Source organism: Phalaenopsis equestris, unplaced genomic scaffold, assembly GCF_001263595.1.
Source record: "Phalaenopsis equestris unplaced genomic scaffold, ASM126359v1 Scaffold000002, whole genome shotgun sequence".
Taxonomy (NCBI): Eukaryota; Viridiplantae; Streptophyta; class Magnoliopsida; order Asparagales; family Orchidaceae; genus Phalaenopsis; species Phalaenopsis equestris.
Genome location: NW_018164444.1, coordinates 7,317,362 through 7,338,350, shown reverse-complemented (window position 1 = coordinate 7,338,350; position 20,989 = coordinate 7,317,362). Strand labels below are relative to the sequence as shown.

General features: G+C 34.3%; 1 protein-coding gene across 1 annotated transcript in view; it reads right to left on the bottom strand.

The window, feature by feature from the left end:
- LOC110039544 overlaps window positions 1-20,989 on the bottom strand; it is a 98,689-nt gene that overhangs the window by 69,118 nt on the left and 8,582 nt on the right. The window contains exons 4-9 of the mRNA XM_020744647.1: window positions 20,523-20,659; window positions 8,359-8,462; window positions 8,149-8,244; window positions 4,805-4,895; window positions 4,499-4,619; window positions 4,124-4,317 (exon numbers count right to left, since the gene is read on the bottom strand). Coding sequence (XP_020600306.1) covers window positions 4,124-4,317; window positions 4,499-4,619; window positions 4,805-4,895; window positions 8,149-8,244; window positions 8,359-8,462; window positions 20,523-20,659 — 743 coding nt within the window. The remainder of the gene's footprint in view (window positions 1-4,123; window positions 4,318-4,498; window positions 4,620-4,804; window positions 4,896-8,148; window positions 8,245-8,358; window positions 8,463-20,522; window positions 20,660-20,989) is intronic.

Sequence of the window (20,989 nt, the reverse complement as noted above, 5' to 3'; positions counted from 1 at the left end):
AATCATTACTTGTGATTGTTTGCAGTGTATTTATCTAATAGATAAGTGCATATTTCATAGAAAGGAAAACTCAAATATAAACTTATGATATTACCGATATCATTGTGTTCTTATGCATACAAAATAAATGATTTAATTGCAGGTACATTCAGATTAGCAATAATTACATATGAAAATGACCATTCCGGTTGAAGTGGTCAAGAAAATGTTACATATATTATGATAAGTAAACTGCTTTACTAATTGTCTGTACATGAAAAGATAGGAAAAATATTGAATTCTCAACTCTTGATATTGAGATTGAAGTTGAACATTTGCTATCTGGGGAGCTATTAATAAGTTATGATAGGATGACCAACCTTTATCAACGGTTATTGTAACCGATAAGTTGGGTGATGACCCAAAGAAATGAAATGAGTTAAATTATACAAATACAAATAAGAATGAAAGTACAAGTAAAAACATATAAATCCGTGCACAACGAAGTGAATGAAATCATTGTAAGCTACAATAGAATGTTATTGACCATTGCTTCTTATATTGTATTTACTCCATGTTCGTTGTACTTAACTAAAACATGTTTATCTTTTACTATTATCACTCGTACTAGTCATTAACTAGCATACAAGTTTCATTCATGTCTATTGAATTTTATTTAGTGTTGATTATCTCACTAAACCTATAACTTACCCTATAATATGTTGCTAATTTTCAAGAAAAGGTAAAGAGTAGGCAGGCAATTAGCCAGTTAACTTGCTTTTATGTATAACTAATGAATATAAAAATTTTGGATGACTTCTAGGGTACCTATATTTTATATTTATGCATGCTTCCCTGCATGGAAATATAAATTGATGATTAAGGAATCAATTTCAAGTAAATGCTCGTGACGATTTAATGAGATCAATCCTCCACCCGCTTGATGTTGATTTGTGCATGTGAAGACAAGTGTTAGTGAAAATTGAGTCTGACTGAGTCATCCACCTTTATTACACCATTGCTTGACCTTAACGGGAGTCAGCTGAAGGGTGATAATCATAATTATCATTATCCAGCTATTTAATAGTAGAGGTTTTCAATCTTCAATCATGATTCATTCATGTTGAGTACTAAACCATAAACATTAATTTTATTAATTCTTTAAATGGATACCTTTTTATAACATTATATATGGACAAACCACAACTTTATTTTTCCTTATCTTATCCTCAATAGTGTTTCTAACATCATTCTTCAAATCTAATCCTTTCTAAATAAAAATTAGGATTTTCGTCATGCAAAAATTTTAGCACTTATGTTCACCATTATCAACTCAGTTATTAATGATTTTAATAGCACGAAATTGATCGCACATAGCATAGCTAGCCAATTTGCATTTTAATAAAACGTTGAAGTCCGCATGGCATTACCTTCTAGCATAATATTCGTAAGTCGCATCTTCAATTGAACTATCAAACTTCAATTTTACAAATAACATTATTATTAATATCTTTTTTCATTTTCATATAAGACATCCAACATATTTAAAGTATGACATGCAAGCATCATATTATTTTCTAATAATAACTTTTGATTTAAGACAAAATAATAATAAATATTATGCATAAATATTGGATTAGCTAACTCATGTATAGTTACACTGCCAGGAATTGACTACACAGCCGGGAGGATTTGCCTATGGTACGTAGATTAACTAAACACATAAGCCGACAATATCAAGGAAAGTCACAAAAATATGATTAGAGAAAGCATCACAAAAAGAGGTGAGTATATGTGCAGGTCAACCACCCATGCAAACTTTGCCCACCACCCCTTTTGATCAAATGGATACTAGGACATGCTTGCATTCAAGAGGTGCTCGAATATCTACATTTTGTTCTTTCATACTAAACATTCAGTGAAAAATAGTATCTTCTATAATCCTTTTTATTTAAAAATACAGATAGAAATACAGATCTTATTAACTAGTATAGAAAATTCATGTCATAAAATATATATATATAGAATAATTTCATGAAATTGTTTGTTAATATTTTATCTTCTTTCATTAGTATGAAAGGGCACTTTTGTAGCTTTTCTTTATTTACCAATACAAAAAATAGCATAAAGCAAATGCCAATTAACTATCAATCCTAACAATGCTAAGATCTCTCCTAGTTCTCTCTTCATCATGGGCACATTCTCTTTCAAGGACATGGGAAACCTTATTTGATAGCAACAGTGAGCTCAAGGAGGTCCTCTCTTCTAAAATCATCAGGTATCAAGCACATACCCTCCTTCAACTAGAAATCCAAAAAACACACCATTCAATTTGGCTCTCTTTCTTGTTAGTTTCTCTCACAACCTGGAATCTTTTTTTCAACTTTCTAAGGGTATCTAGGATCTTAAAACTCATCCAATCATGCAAAACCATAGCGTTAAGCCTTAACTCCTGAACTGAGTTCGGCCATCAAGAATCTAGTAAAATATAATTTGGCTCTATCCAATAAATTTTAATCTCTAGCAAAAATATTTCTCTTGAAATGTTAATTCTCCTTACTAAAACTTGAATGCAGGACATCAAAGGAGGCAACTAAACATCCTACATTCACAGCTAAGTGTGGTATGCATACCATTAGGATCTCTCATATTGTATCATCAAATGAAAACACAGTTAAAGATAAATATGCCCTTTCATTACATGAAGATCTAGTGTATTCTGATATTTTCAGAAGCCACCATCATTACAAATCAGTTCAATCCTAAGACACGCGAACAATTCCAAAAGGCTGTGGTGTTTGTGTCGAACACATACACTGCTCCAACACCTCCGGACACATGTATGACACTTAAGAAATTGTGTCAGATTTTTTAGAAAGAATTTAAACTCTAGCACGGCGGGTACAAATGAAAAACGGTTATGCCACGAGCAGACAGCGGATCACAAAATAGCGGAAAGAAAAGTTGCTAAATTAATGAAATAAATATCACTCATATCTGCCCTATAACAGCGATACTACCTTCAATTCGCATATACACCTATTACTCTGCCCTCCCCACCCGTTTTGCTTCAAAGCCGCAAACTCGCACAAACAAATAGTTTCAATGAAGGCTTTATTGTTTCATCTTTAAGCTCTTAGCCTTCTAAAACTGAGACCGATGCTGGATGCTGAAGCCTTGTTTCTACTAGACACCAAACTGGTTTCATTGAAGCCAATCCGTGCCATCTTCAGAACCCAAAGCCCAAAGCCATCAGCAAATCCCTTGCTCATCAAAATTTAAAGTCAAAGTCGCATCTCAGCTTGATGTTAAACCCTTGCAATTGACCTTTGAAGTACCCTAAGTGTAGATGTGTCAAAGCCATGTCTCTACTGCAACCAAGTGCGTATCAATTCATTTTAGATGGCCAAAATTTAGATGTTCAAAACTAGAATGTTTTCAATAAATTTAACTATTTATCATGATTCAAATGATCCGGATAAATAACCAGAAAAAACTATAATTCTAAGATAATTAAAGAGAACTCAAATCTAGGAAACACTAATCTTTCATCATTGATAACTCTAATTGGAAAATGCTCATGCAATCTTGTTTTGTTTTATTATTTTAAGACTGCATTAATATTTATTTTTAAATTTTTCCTGGATTCTAGAAGCAATATTGATTAAAAAAACGTGAATTAAAAAAAAATTAATGAATGCTCGTGTCTAATTTTTTTTATCATTATTAAATTTTTTATAATATTATATTTCATCAAGTGATGCCTTTAGTACAGAATAGTAGAAACTTTACATTTTATATTAATAATTTATTAAGTATAAAAATATGTCTATGGCATGTCGTACCCTTCTTTTGTAACTATTATGTGTCAGCAATTCTATGTTATGTCATATATGCATCTTTGTATTCTTGTCTGTGGTTGATAACCTTCCCATGAAAATCATGCAACTATGATGCTGAATACCCTCGAATTTAATCTTCAAGACCAAACTACTAATTACTTCTTAAATAAAATATGAAAATGTTAATAATAAGTCAAAAATGATTTCTACATTGTCTGCAAAATATTATTCCTTAAAAGAAGGGCCTAGTTTTAACATTAAAAAGCAAAAACACGATTAGCTCCAGTTGATAATTTACCTACCCTCTGTTTCAGCAGAACTTGAGATCAATTTGATAATCTTCTCTATCAGCGAATATAATACAGCAAGGTTTTGTTGCTTTGATAGCACTGATTCAGAAGTAGAACTTTTAGAAGCTTCATATTTCAGGTATGCTAGTTCATTGAGAATAACAGAAACCTCCACTCTTGCACGCTCGAGCACAAGCAGCAGAAACCTGCAAAATAAAATTATTCAAGCATCAAGAACATCTCAAACACTTTGGTAAATTTTTTTGAGCATATGCTCAACACACTTAAATTAGATCAAGCATTTCACAACAAAAAAGAAAAACAAGGTGAAGTTTTCTTCAGAACACATTAGTAACTCCATATAAGAAACGCTTAGTACTGCCGTACTTGTCAACTGGCAGAGTTTCTTGGACATCAAGCATTATTTTTTCTTCAAGAAGCCAACCCTCACCAATTATATGCATGATCGAGTCCAAAAGCTGAAGAGCTTGAAGTTTCTCATAAGAAACTGAAAAATCACAGAGAATAAGAGACAAAATTCAAACATCTATCTTGTACTCTACGTTTCTCTAATTTTTTTATTTTATCTTTTTAAGTTATCACACAGCTTAACTTCACATAACTCTTTTTTTTTATTATTTTTATTTTATTTTTGTGGTGGGTGTACACCCAAAGGAATTAAATAAAGCATACCAATGCGATTTTGCAGGATTTCCATGATACCAATGCGGATATAAGCAGCCCAATTTTCTCTAGATAATTCTCTTAAAGCTTCATGAAATAACTTCAAAGAAAAATGTGAAGGAAGAGTCAGACAATTTTACAAAGCAAATCAACTTTATCAGCTGAAAAGCTATGTTTCGCCAATCATGATTGTAAGCAAAAAAATGATTTATTACAAATGATTTGGCACAGTAGTTACATTGCGTAAATAAACGAAAAATAGGTAGCATAATGCTTCATGCAAATGATAGGAACTTGTTGGTTGAATTCACACTTCACAACGGTAAGAAATCCATGCAAAAGTGATCCTGCCGCCAAATAGTTAGTGAATTGCAGAATAGTAGCATAAATACGATGGTCAACTTCACCCAATGAGCAAGTGAATTATACAGTAAAATAATGATGTCATTATAATCAAAGAAAAGATGATATAAGAAGATCACCGATATTACCTGATCATAGTAAGAAAAAGCTTAACCCAGAGACTCCTAAAAAAACTGTGTATTGAGAGGAGTTGCTATATTCAGCCATTCCTGATATAGCATAGAGCCACATTTCATAATGAGAACCCTTGACCTCTAAATAAAGGCAACCTTACTATTGTTCCAAGCCCGCTTCCTTTTCTGAATCACATGTTCAATTCCCAAATTAACCCTATTAGACCATTGTAATTATCAAAAGTCCTACTTATGAAATTGTGTTTATCTTCATCACATGCATCATAGCAATAACTGGACAAAGTTTATTCCATTTTATTTGTTCGCTTATTTTGTTTTGTATCTGTCTTAGATGGAAACGGCCTATGATGATATCATTGAGATAGAGATATGTTTTGTCAAGGGCCAGCCCGAGATTTGGAATTACTGAGGAGGGAACAGACGATCGAACTATGAAAATAAATTTTCTATTATTCTATTTCTATCACTAACAGTTTAATATCCAAATATTAATTGAATGGGCTACTAAAGAAATTAATTTAATTAACAAATAAGAGTTTACAATTCATGTTGTTGACCTCAACATTTGTACATATATTATGTCATCCAGAATTCATCTTCTATCCAAAAACTTAAACATGAAAAAAAAGCATTAAAATAACATAATGAGTTGGCCTAGATAACTCAATTGAGTAATCAAATTTCTAAACTACAGTGACTCAAGAAAAAGAAAAATAATATATATGCTAGTCCCTCCTAATATATTCTAGAACATCAAACAAGAATTTATAGCATAAATTCATGATGTTTGCTCATAGAAGAAATTTAGAATTTCTAAATGCATTATCTTTTACTTTATTTTTTAATATATAATATTTTAATTCTTCAAATACTTCATATAGTTAACTTTCACATTCATCTTAAGAGCACCGCCAAAACATAACTCAACTCACCCCTCACCGATATTATCGTGTCAGCTTAGCAGTTTGCTTTCTAAATTTCATTTTCGTTTGGCTTAACTAGATTGTATTGAGAATGTTATCCGGATTAATATGAAATTATTTTGAAATATGTTATTTTAAGAAGCATGCAAATCAATTTTAAAAAAAGTAAGCATAAGTTTCTAAATCTTTCAAATATATGGGATTTATCCCAACCATGTGAAATAAACTAAGTATTTCAAAAAGAACGATCTGAGAATATTGTGCGGGTTAAAATAAACTCTTTTCACTCAAATCACTCTTGTTTTTAAAAATATGTACAAAATTTATTTTCAAAAATTCTACACCTATTTTAAAATTACAAAATCTATATGATAATCAAACTCAAGACAATTGAGTTATGTAAGCTATAAATCGAGTCGTCTGGTCTATAGGACCCAATTAGTTTGATCCTCCCTCGCAAAAACTGAAGTTGATAAGTCTGATAATTTTGAAATAAATTTCCAAATCATAAGATAAAAATTTATAAAACTAAATCACTTATTCCGATCCTCCTTTTATTAAGACTCGAACCATAAGTAAACTAAAAATATAAAAAAAAATTTAAATATTCGAATTTCCAATAATGGTTGGGTTGACTGAAAAACTCAACCAGAGGTTAATTTCAAACCAACATTCAAACTAAGTTTCCAAATTAACACTCGAATTAAAATTAATCACTTCAAGGCTTAAAGCAAACTGCATCCACCCTACGTAATAGTTTGTCGAGGGTGAAAAACTTTTAATTGATTTCAATTAACAAAAGACTTAATATCACGCTGGTACCATGTGGCACGTGTCCTCAGTCCATGTGATTTGGCCAAAAGGCTTCACAGAATAGTGGTACGACCTGAGTTCTTTAACCAGATGATTGTTTCCAAAAAGCACAATTACACTATGATTACGACTGCAACCCTTATGTTTCAGATAGCTTTCTGTCTGCTTTGAACCACAAAGTTACATTTAATGGGCACAAAGACTTCTGTTAGCTAAGGTTGACTTAAAATTATTCTCTTAGAAAAACATTCACCCAGATCTATAAGGATCCCTTAGACGATACAACTCATAGTTGCTAACCAGAATCATTCATTCAATTTTCATTGACTACCTCCTTTGACTAAGTAGATCAAGGACTACGATGACCCGGGATGACGAAACCATGAGATCTTGATCGGGTTCGTCATCATTTCTTCTACCGCCCGTTTTAAATTCCAAGTGATATATTTTACTATAATAAAATGGAAAAAGAACCTATAAATGGATGGTTTGAGGCATGTTATGGAATAGCTTTAATACAATAATATCTCATCGACAAATTTTTGAATCTTTTAAGTGCAAAATGGATGTGTAATTCATTTAAATGTGATACAAATAACTATTTATAGATGTAGCCATCTCCTTATCCCGACAAGAAGCTTAAATTTCTTACTCGGATGTATTATTTCATTGACCTAATTTCTTTTTCATATCATGTTATTAGATTGCCAGCGCTTCTCATTTTGTTCAAGTCTAACATGGCATAGATTTAATTTAAAAAATAAAATTAAAAACACACCAAAAATTTTACCTGTGGAAAAAAAATTGCAATTGTTCATTGATTTCTTCAAACTTAGTTAACCAGTATAATATCGCTAGGTTCTAATTCCAATATTTACAGATTGATGCTAAATAAAATAATTTTTTTGCATAACCAATAGCCTGTGATCCAAATACAATGCATAATATTAATTGCATTAGAAAGCCCTAAACTTAAAACTATCTTGAATTATCACCTACTTCAATCATGTGAAAAATTCACAGTATACATAAGATACTGGAGCTCCACATTTATTGCGGTTAAAACAAATGAGATCTCCGAATGAACAGAAAGTATCAGACTTTAAAGCAAATAACATACAACATTTCGCGAGCACAGAAGTGTTGTGAGCATGTGCATCACATCAAATTTCAGGGCATTGTGCAGCACAGCAAATTGTCTAGAAAGAGAAGCCACCTGAATCAAAATGTCAATAATCACTCAGGTATCCCAGAATGAAGACGTAGCAAAAATCCAACAGAAAAATTAAACATGCTGCAATCCTGTGTGTAAAGAGAAATTTGCAAATACCATCCATGGCATCCCTACAAGATATCTTTTATCCATACTTTCAGTAGGCATCTTATCCAAAATAAGCTCCAGAAGCCTCACGGAATGTTCCAGTGACCGAGAATCTTGACAGAAATAACAAATATTATGAAAAAAAAAAAAATGGTTTACAATATAAATAAGAAGCACCATAGTTTAAGTAAAAATAGCCACTAGGTTGTGACTTGAAAATAAAATTCGGCTTAGTTAAGATTTTGCAAGTTATCACAGGATATAGAAATGAATGATACCGTGTCAGTAAACAGGGCAATGGATTGAAAGTAGTCCAATGTTTTTCATGATTAGATGTGGATAACATAAAAAAAAATTTAGCACGATGAAATTGCAAACATTTGCAGTTCCAAAAGTGAAACAAACATATACTCTTTTATAACTTAAAACACAACAACCCATATAAAAATAAAAAATAAAAATAAACACATCTTAAAATGATGACCTTAACTTTTGATCTTCATTCCTCTTCTACAATTCATATTTTTATTATTACATACATTCGTATCTTTGATGTCTCCTTTGACTCAAGGGCCTGCTCCTCTGTCTGTGCATTGTTTTATTCATAAAGTTTTGGTAGGATATGACTGGCCATTTACAGATGCAATATTTTAGAATGAAGTGCTGTCAGCATTTCTCCATCTTTTTCACAAATCCAATTCGAATGACTCTTCAATAGAATGGGAAGAACTTTAACCATGTAGCAAACCTATGTAAGATTTTCTCAAGCCAAAAGCAAGTAAAAAATTCTTGGTTAAATTTTAAAAAACATTAACGTTTTCAGTCTTTCATCTTTCTTTTGAGTGATTAACAATCTTACATGATGCATGTTAAAAGTACGAAAGAACTAAAAGTGGATAAAATGCAGGGATAATAGAAATGCAAGACATGCAATTCACATATAGATGGAGGCAGCAATAGATCCAAAAGCTGCATACGCTATCAAAGAAAGGGAGCCTCGTCTCGTGTGATGCCCTTTTCAAGCACCCTTTAGCTCCTTGCCCAAACCCTAAATCCTACAAGTACATAGTGTGTGTGTGTGTGTTTATAAAAAACCCAAGGGCTAATTTATTAAAATGGAACAAACCCTAAATCCTACAAGTACATAGTGTGTGTGTATGTGTTTATAAAAAACCCAAGGGCTAATTTATTAGGTTACAGATAGGTTGTATGATGGGCCCAGAAAGGTACCCAACCCACACAGTACAACACACAAAAAAGTAAAGATACATGTAATACCAAAAAAAAATCAAAACCATCAAAACGCGCAAAAAGTTAGGGACGACCTAATTTAGTCATGTCTCTGCCTCTAGCTCTAGGAAGAGAGTCAGCTAACAAATTGGTGAGTTGCGTGTCATTACCCAAAGTAACCAAAGTATCATCCATTAGATTCTTAAGCTCAAGTAGGTCATCATTCTTTTTCTTTCTCCTGGATGTGTAAACCTGTCATTCCTCGTCTGAAGACTGGCTCAACTGATCAATATGTTGGTCAACAGATTGTCGGGCATGTGTGAGTTGATATCCCTTGCACCTGACTAACAGTAACGACTTGCTCGTTTAGATGAGGTGGTAGAACTGCAGTAGAAGGATTGTCAATCGTTGTAACCACATTAGGTTCTAGTGTATGTAAAGTATGAATTGTCGTCTCTGCACAGAATAGTTCCTGAAGACGAGGAGCTGCAAGGCTCTCCTGATTATCGGTCTGAAAATTTTCCTTTATAGGTAAGGATCCTTTAGTATTGATTTCAATAATGTTTAAAGGTGTAACTTGCCCAGCAAAGCCATCCGGCTTTAGTATTGATTTCAATAATGTTTAAAGGTGTAAGTTGCCCAGCAAAGCCATCCGGCAAGCAACACATCAATCGCAGAAACAAAAACAATATTGTCAGGGGGGGTCCCAGAGGCAATTAAATCAGACACAAATTCCTGTCTTGTGGTAATTTCCTCCACAGTTGAGGCCAATGTGTCCAAAATAGTGGGGTTAGACCTATCCTTATTCACTTGAGCTGTAGATTTCAAGTTAGGATGGAGTCTGTGACATTTGTCAAGGGTATACCCAAACATCTTACAGTGGATACAATAGAAAGGTCTATGTTCCATGACAATCTGTTGTCAATATCTATTATGTGCTGTGCCCAGCTAGATTTCTGTAATGTCAAATAAAGTGATATCTCGTTCCACAAATATTATGGCAACAGAAAGTCTGGTTAGATTGAAAGTAGGTAGATCAAGCTTCATAGGATTCTCAAGTATGACCCTAATAGAGTAAAGAATCTGATGATTAAGAAAATGCAACTTGAGACCAGGTAAACTAAATCATACTGGTACAGTAGGAGGTTCAAGATTTTGGTCAAAATCAAGAGTCCACTTTAGTAATTTCATTGACTTTCCTACAATGTTAAGATATTTTTTAAAGAAAACCCGAGCGTAGTCTTCAATCATGGTTAACTGAATCAACACATGTCTCCCATCAAAGAGACCCAGTTTCCACTTGTCTACTAGTTAAGATCATCAAAACTCATTCTGATAACATCCATAGGTGGGTGCCCCCACTGAAATTTTTCAATAATGGCGAATCAATAATAATTTTTCAATAATGGCGAATTTGAATTTCTCAGTCAATGTTGAAATTTCTAAATCAGAGAAAAAGAGTGTTGCTTTCACACCTTTCCTTTTTGCCTTCTCAACAAAAGGGCAATCACCTGTACCATCACGACATTCCTTATAGCTTGAAGGGAAGACAACAGTCAACTCCACCAGATGATTACCCACCACGTGGGCGAAGGAGGATTTGTCAGGTTCAACCGAAGGAGGGAGCGCACCCACCCATCAAGCAGGGAGAAAGTCCACCTGCAATGACGCCCCGTATGCGCAATAGGTGAACAAGTCAGAAAATGCGAGCCGACAGACATTCAGAGTCAAAATAGATGAGTGAGCTGACAGAAGATGCAAGACGACAGAACAGGAAGGAGATACGAGCCAGCAGAAGATGTGAAGACGCGAGTGCATAAGCTCAGCGTTGAAACAAACGACGACGCAAAAACTCGAAGAGATGCGAAGAACTCAGCATCGAAACAGACGAAACAGACGAAGCTGAGGACCGATGAGATGCGAGCCCTTTTCCTTCGATCCCTTCTGAATCATACGAGACTGAATCATAGATGATGGAAATTGTCATTCGAGACCCTAGTAGAGACGATGGAGACGATAGAAATTGCCATTATATTATATAAGTTTATTATTTAAGTGTTTATAGTAGATGTATTAATGCATTTGAAAATAGGATGTGCTTGAAAGGAGATACAATTTCAAGATCGAGATAGGAATCACTCTGAAAGATAAGATATGTTCTAATTAAAATTAAAATTTAATTTACTTAATTTAGAATTAATATTAATAAAATATTAATTTATAACAACAATTAAGGTTGGAGAACATTTGAACCTCGAAGATCTAAAGATGGGAAGTCGGTGAGACAAGCAAGTAAAGCAATGAGAGTAATAACTTTCTTATGTGTATTAAATTGAAATTTTATTTAATAAATACTCAATTATTGCTCAGATACAAGCTTTAATAATTACATGCATGTTCTAAAGCAAAATAACCATTGAAATGAATGAAATGATAAAAACAAAAATTGATTGTTTAATATCTTCACAAGGATGCTTAAGTTATACAAAATTACCCCCCAAATAATACTGACAAGGGATGCGATGTACCCGTGTATGTTAAAAAAAATGAAAAAAATGGTCAATGTGCACCCATTTTTTGGGTACCAACGAGTACAGTTTTTGAGGATGCGTTTGGGTATGACATTAATCCAGAATTGGCTTCTTTAAGAGTTAAAAAGGATAAAAAATTAAATTTATACATAAAATGTTAAATTTAAAATGAAAGCTTACAGTATGTTAAATAATGAACTGTATTTCATTTGATCATTCATACATAGCATTTGCATATGAATTTAATGTCTGGTAAGATTGTAATTGCTCACTAAGACGTGAAAACTTACAATTTAATTTAATGATTTCTTTCAAGAAAAGTTGTAGATTGATATGTCTGACAGAAAGACTTTAATTTATAAGATGACTACTACTAATAGGTAGGATTGTAGTTTCTTTGCATTATTTTTTTTTTGGTTAGTAATATATTGTTACATATCGGTTTGAAATATTTTCTACATATTATGTTGTTATTTCTAAATAATTTATTTTTTTGTGTCGTATATTTTGTGGCTTATTAGTGACTCTTTTATATATATTGAAAATCATGAAAATCTATGGAAAAAAATTAAATATTAATACCATCTGATCGCAGCAATTCTAAGCTACCAAATCATGACACGTACACACCATTCACCTCCAAGACCTAAACCCTAGTTATGTCATTGAGGAAATAGCTGTTAGAAGCCATTTAGAAACTTACAAATGGAACAAATGCAGCAGAAAATATGCTAACTTCAATAAATGCTCGTTGAAATTAATGATGGGATCATAGGAAAATCACCATCGATCGGGATAGCAAGTTTAGAAGAGAGAGGGAGCTAAACCTCTTCCATAGGGAGGATTCTAGTAAAGAGGAGGATAGGTCACGACGCTTTTAAATTAAGTATCTGAGGAAACCAAATGATGGAGTGACTGTTGCAAGATGGAGAGTCTTGGGAGTGAAGGTAGACTTATCTGATTTTGAGGGAAGAATGAATATGAACGACTTCATTGAGAGGTTGCAAGTTGTGGAGAGAATTTTTTAGTACAAGTTGTCAACTAATAGAAGAGTGAAGTTGTCATAAAATTGAAAAAAGAGTCTCTTTGCAGTGGATGAACTTGCAGATAAATAGAAAGAAGGTAGAAACAATATAATTACGAGGGAGAAGATGAAGGAGATGCAGAGGAAGTACCTACTCTTACACTATCGAGAAGACATTCTTAAAGTTCCACCACCTATAGCAAAGAGTTGTCAATGGAGAAGTTCACAATAGAGATTGAGCAGCTCATTTTCAACATGAGCTGACAAAACTATAGCATACTATATTCAGATATTTATGATACATGAAGCCAACCATTAACAATGTTGTCCATCTACTACAGAGTTTGAGCACGTTATTCTCAAGTCATAGCTTTCTTTCTAATATAGCACTTGAAATCTTTATGCGTGTATCATTTGTTCACATCAATTCTCCAAATTACACATAACTTGACTGTAAATCTATCTAGAATATTTTTTTTTAGTATGCCTCCAACGGAAAAAGGTATAAGTGTTACTCTCCTATTAATAGCAAAAACTACAACTTCATGGAAGTCACATTTTTTTTAAAATCAGTGATGCTACCCCAAATCTGATGTTCTGGAGGAGAGTGCAAATGAGCATCAATTTTGGGTTCCACTTGATGAAACCTACACGGCTCCACAACCTGCCCTTATTCCATCTTACTCACTTACCCTTATGAAAGATGTCCAAAAAACTCAACCCCAAGCCCACAACAAAGAACTTCATTTGTACACAAGGAAAAAGAAAAATCTTGAATAGGTGGAAGACAACTTACAAATACAGAACTGTTCCAACCAAAATACAAGTCTACATTTACCTGAAATTTTGGGTAATAAGGAGTCTAGCACTCATGAGTTATCCACTTCTTCTTCTAATGTTCCTAACGATGAAAGTTGTACTAGATACCAAATTCAGGAGTATATAGCTTATGAGAAGGTATCCTTAGCCTATAGAGCTTTTGTATCTAGCGTAATGGAGTGCAGATTCCTAAATCTATTTATGAAGCTCTTAAAAATCCAGAATGGAGGAAAGCAGATGAAGAGAAGATTCAAGCACTAAAGTATAAAGGCATATGGATCTTACTAAACTCCCTCATGATAAGAATACAGTTGGATGTAAATAGCTCTTCAACATCAAATACAAAGTTGATGAGGGCATTAAAAGATTAAAAGCTAAACTTATACAAAAAAAGTTCACTCAAACCTATCGAACTGACTATCAGGAGACCAATAACACACTATCAGAGTTCTCATTTCAGTAACAGTTAACAAGAAATAGGAACTACAACAGCTTGCCAAAAAAAAAGCTTCATGAATGAGGATCTCGAAGAAGTGTACATGAAGACACCACTTGAACGTGAGAATAATTCCAGCAAACACCTAATATGCAAACTCAGGAAGTCACCCTATAGGGTTAAGACATCACCCAAAGCGAGGTTTGAAAAGTTTGCTAAAACTACGAGATCTAGTAAATACTCTATTCATAAAACACACTTACAGATGTGATATTATTGCACCAAAAGTGTATGTGGATGACATGTTTCTTACAGATGATAATGAAAGAGAATTCCTCAAGATCAAAGAATTGCTTCTCTTTGAAATCAAAGACCTTGGAACCATGAAACATTTTCTAGGAATGGAGATACCAAGGTCCAAGAAAGGCATCGTCATATCTCAGAGGAAATAAATCCTAAATCTATTAAAAAAGACAACAATGATTGGATGCAAACTTGCTGATACTCCAATGAATCCCAATAGGAAGTCTAACAGTGGATAGGAAAATATATTTGTGGATAAGGAAAGGTATCGAGGCTGATAGAAAAACTCATGTACTTGCCACATGCTAGGCCAGATATTGCATATTTTGTTAGCATTGTGACCCAAATGAAGAGTATTTAGAGATAGTGTACAAAATTTTGTGGTTTCTCAAGAAAACTACTGAGTATGAATTAATTTTTAAGAAAATCAAAAACATAGAGATAGAAGGCTACACTAATGTTAGTCGGTTTGGAGAACTCACTAACAAAAGATCCACCATAGGTTACTGCTATATATGGAGAGATTTGATTACATGGGGATTAAAAAGCAAGTTATATTTCTAGAAGCAGTGTAGAATCAGAATATAGAGCACTCTCCTTGAGAATATGTGAAAGAATTTGCATTCAAAAATTGTTAACATAATTGGGGTGTACCTCCAATAGGCCTATATAAATATTTTTTGGCAGTCAAGCAGCTATCAGTGTTGCCAAGAATCTTATGCATCATGACAGAACCAAGCATATTGAAGTTGATATGCACTTTATTTCTAAAAAAAGATAATGGTGAAATATACAGCTAAGTTATACACGCAAACAAGTTGTTGATGTCTTCACCAAAGCTCTTCCTTTGAGTTTCTTCTCAGAGTTCAATATCAAGCTTGGTCGCTACAACATCTATGACCCAACTTGAGAGAGAGTAGAAAATCAGGAACCTTAGGTGGATCGACCAGCCACCTTCCAATCATAGAAGATTGAATTGGGAGATAACTTTGAAATTTCCTTTATTAATTTTATACTCTTTCTATTTATACTTTTGTTATTTTTATTTCAAATTTATTTCTTTCCAAATTTAGATTAGATATATTTAGTAAATTTGTTAATTAGGAGGGATTGATTTTCATATATATATATATGAAAAACCCAAGGGCTAATTTTATTGAAATAGAAAAGATACATAAAGGTTGTATGAGATGGCCCAATAAAGACACCATACCCATACGATATTAAGTACAGTACTACCCCAACAAAAAGATATAAATAGACTCAAAAAATTTAAAACAAGTAGCTATGGACGAGTCTGTTTAGTCATGTCTCTTCCTCTAGTTTAGGAGCGGATACAGATAACAAACTTTGAAGTGTCGTATCATTGTCAGGAGTAACCAAAGTATCACCCATTAAGTTTCCAAGTTGGAGTGTGCCACCAGCTTTCTTCTTCCGCCGAGAAGTGTAAATCTGTCATTCTTCATCTGAAGACTAGCTCATGTGATCATCAGTCTGATTAGATATTAAAACTACAGTAGAATGAAACATAGTCATTGTCACAGCGATAAGTTTCAATGTATGTGAAGTGTGAAATGTCACATCTGCACCTGATGCTTCCTGAATAGAAGTTGAGGGGCTATCCTGACTTTCGGTCTAAATATTATCCCTTATAGTATAGTCAGGAGAAGGGTTCACAAGGGCAGACACTATTTCTTGTCTTCTGGTGACTCCCTCATCGGGTTGGCTGTCATCAAGTTTGTTGGGAGCGCGTTTAAACACGTGGGGTGCACTAACAGCATGTTCCTGCCTTTGATTATTAACTATTGGTTCTCAACTGTGGGTGCAGTCTAAAACATTTCTCTTGCGGGTGTCCACACATCATCATCAAGTTTGTTGGGAGCGCGTTTAAACACGTGGAGTGCACTAACAGCATGTTTCTGCCTTTGATTATTAGTTCTCAACTGTGGGTGCAATCTAAAACATTTCTCTTGCGGGTGTCCACACATCTTGCAGTATTTGCATTAGTAAGATTTTTGTTCCATAATGATTTTTTATCAATAACCATTATGAGCAGAGCCAAGCCAGACTTCTTCTTCATCTAGTAGTGTAATATCCCTTTCAATAAAAATCCTTGCAATAGAGGGTCGTGAGAAATGAACTGTAGGTGTGTCTACCTACAAATGTTTTCCGAGGATAGTCCCAACTGCATATAGAATAGGTACGTCAAAGAATTGAAGCTTGAATTCAGAAAATGAGAACCAGATAGGTACAATTGAGGGTTTTTTACTATGATCAAAATCATTTGAGCAATTTCATATGATTGCTCTCGATTGTGATGAATTTCTTTGAGAAAATCTGTGTAATATTCTTCTATGCTCAGCTGTAACATAAAATGTTTTTCGTCGAAAAGACCCACCTGTCAAGCCCCAACTAGTTTGAAATCTTCAAAAACCTTCCTGATAATCTACATCTTATAGTCAAGTAATTTTTCCTTCCGGAGCAATTTCTACAAATTTATCCTATCTAGGAATTATACATCCTTAGGAGTTATCGCAATAGAACGAGATCATCAATTGCAAGTGCCCGTCCAATGGAACTCAAATTACAAAAACATGTGATGTTGGACAACTATGATTGAAGAAGTCAGCATAAACTTGGAGATTTTGTTCATAAAGAAAGTGGTTTTTATATATTTTAGAATTCTTTGGTGCAAGTTTTTACTTCCCATCTATTTTTCCTAAATATTAATCCTACCACATACCTTCCTCCCATTTCCTAAACAATAGACCTAAAAGTCTACTGGGGCCCTCTTCTAATTGCCTCTAGCCACTTCACCAAATAATCCCCAACTCATACTAGTACAAGACCAACTCCTCCCTTCCCTCCCCAGAATAAAAAACATTTTCCTACCAACCTCCCATATTTTCCCCCATAATAATGGGGGAAGACTTCCTCACTGGATCACCCTCATCAACAATTTACTATATCACAATCCAAACACTACTAACTCAAGTTCTCACCCATCCCCAACACATAAAAAATCAAGACTTCTTTTGCACATCACAACAAAACCTCCTGAATGCAGAAACTTACCAGCTCGTTGTACTGTAGCTCCTACAATGCCACGAACGCGGTACCGTAGTTGCTACAGCACCGCGAGAGTATCGCGCTTCCCTCCCCCTCTCCTTTCCTATTTCTATCCAATTCCAATTCATTATTATTCTATTGCTTGTCTTTTCAATCCCCTTTTATATTTACATTTTTATCCTAATTTCAAATTACTTCCTATTTCTTTATGCTAGGATCCTTTATATAATGTTGCGTTTATTTCGGGTGGAGAGGTTTTGCTGCCTTTGAGGCATTCTTCCCCTCAAGAAGCTGTACCCGACGACAAGGTCCTTCGGCTGTAACTCGTCTGAAGTGGCAACCGTTTCCAAGGGTCAGGGTGATGCTCCGGCTTTAGCTTAGCCCTGGTGAGACATTTATCATTCTGCAACCCCCTTCAGCCTCGCTTCCAGTACCCACAAACCATCTTCTCTGCTATCATCAAAGCCTTCCGCCCCCTTCCAGTAGCCGCAAGCCACCTTCCAGCCGCCATCCAGGCTTCCTAGCTCTTTTCTGCTGCCACTAAGCCCTTTCAAGTCAGTTATTGTTGTCGCCAGCCCCTCCGAGAGCCCCCCGATTTCAAGTCAGTTATTGTTGTCGCCAGCCCCTCCGAGGTTCGTTCCTGCTACTATCTAGCCCCCCGATACCTGTTCCTGTGACTGTCCGGAACACCCTCACCTCGTCCAGCTGTTGCCCAGCCTCTGGACACCACCTGCTTGTTGTCGTCCTGCTCACCACCACCTGTCTGCTACTGTTCAGGGCCACCGCAGCCCTTCTCCAGTCTCGTTCCAACCACCACACAGGCCTCCCGTCCCATCCCTACTGCCAACTAGACCTCCAGCCCTCTTCCTACCGTTGTCCACCATTTGCAACACCATCACCACTTGCTAGATTTCATCTTCCAGCACTACCGCTGCTCCCTTCCAATCTTGCAGGAGTTATCGCTCTCCCATAGAAACAGTCGTTTATGTGTTTTGATTTACTTCTTATTTTTCGCAGTGTTGTCGTTGTCTTTTTCGTTTCATGTTTGTATTGTTTATATTGAGGAATGGTTGATGTAACATATTTAAATTTCAGCAATAATATTTGTATTTTCATTGTGGTTTGGTTCATCTCCAATATCACTCCTACTTCCTCAAAGCCTGTCCTTTGTTGACCTTAAATCACACCCACTACTCCATATACATCAACACCAAGTTACAAGGGGCATTTGCACCATAAAATACCCCATGGTGATGCTATTTTAAAAAAATTTCAAATCATCAAAAGCTATGTATAGATTGTCAAAGACTAAACAATATAAGAGAAAAACATCCTTAAAAAACTAAATTATCATATAAATAGAATATATGATTATCCAACTTTTAACGGACATTAAATTTTTTTAAAGAAAATCATATTGAAAATCAGCAATCATGGCAGAGATATAATTTGATTGGCGAATCAAATAATCAGCACAAATAATTAATAATACAACAAAAAACAAAACATTGGGCTTCCATCAAAAAGGTAAATGAAATATCCTCAAGGGAATATTTACTCCCAAAACATAAATAATAGTTGAATAAGAATTCAAGATACATGTTCAAGTTTAAAAACTAAATTATTCATCCAAAGAATCATCATAGTAAACCGAACAAAAAAAAAACTTATTTTACTCATCATTATCTGCTCTCACAACATCACCCTCATCTTCATCAACAAAAAAAAGTCACCATCTTCTCATCTCCCAAATAGAGCAAGTGAGCACATGCACAACGCTATGCACTATATAGCACTGTCAAAGCACAAATAGCCAATGTTATTATAATCATTTGTGCCTCTCAACAGAAATGGTTCCCTGGAGTGTGCCTCTCATGCCTCACCACTCGATAAGCTATAAAGCAAGCTACTATGTGTTTTTTGCAATTATGTCTCTACTCAATTATACGCCAAAAAAATCTTATATTAAAATCTTAGCATGATATTTCCTCTAAGAATGCAATACTTTGTGTTGTTGTCACTCTTTCAAGTATTTTCAATTTGGTGCTTTACAACATGAACATTAATAATGTCGTCAGGAGATGCATTCCTAGTTTTACACTTTACAACACTATTAAAAATATTAATTTATTTTTGTAAAGTATGATATCAATATACTACTTTTAGCTTTTAACAAAATGTGCCTGCATAGTGTGCGTGCATGCATGTACAGCTCGCTACAGTCTCCAATATTTTTCACGGCTTCATGCATATCATGGTATGCCTGTGCAGTGTCACCTATGGCGCTTCAATTATGTGTTCCTTGAGGTTCAAAACTGAGAAATCACTTGATGGAAGAAGGCAAAGATACACAATGAAAATGAAAATTAAATAAATAAACAAATTATTAATAATAATCATAATAACAGCACAAAGTTTTGCACCTAACTATTACAGTAATTACGGAGAACTATACAAGATTCTTTCCAATAAACCAAATAATTCAAATGCATAAGAAATTATTTTCTTTAGTAGCAAGACATTTCAATGTATAGATGCTCTCGGGCTCAAGAAGCAATAAGCACTGAAAGAAGCTTCAAATGAGGGAAAGCATGAAATAAAAGGGAAAGTATTCTGAAAGACTCGGGTTAGAAAAGATAAACATCTGATAACATGAATGAAAACAAACAAACCACAAAATTACATAGTAGTCATAAATTCTACTACATTATCCGCAAGACAAACAAAATATCACGAATAAAATATAGTCATAAATAAGTACCATTGGGCAAGAAAGAGATGTGCCGAGCCAAAGGCTGAATTGAACCAGACTCGATAATTTGTGTTATCGCATTCTCAGAAGCTGAAGCAACCAGCAGAAGGAACTCATAGCATTCCTCAAAAATAGAAGGATCTGACCTGCATGCATGCTGATTAAAGTAAGCCGTTCTTTAGCACGTTCTTAAAATGAAAATGAAAAAAGAAAATGATGGTATCAGAAGTTAGCTTTCAGATCAAAATATAGTAACTCTAGAAGATTCATGATGGCAATTGGAAGCATCCTGCCATTTGCGATAAGTTCTTAACTGCAATAAATATTGAAATACAAGATATAAAAAAAAACAAGCAGAGTCGATAAACCATCAAAAATATGTTCATGCTAGTGTTACATATAGCTTTGTAGAAAAAAATTTTATATTTATGTGTGTCAATAGAGAGAGAGAGAGAGAGAGAGAGAGAGAGAGAATC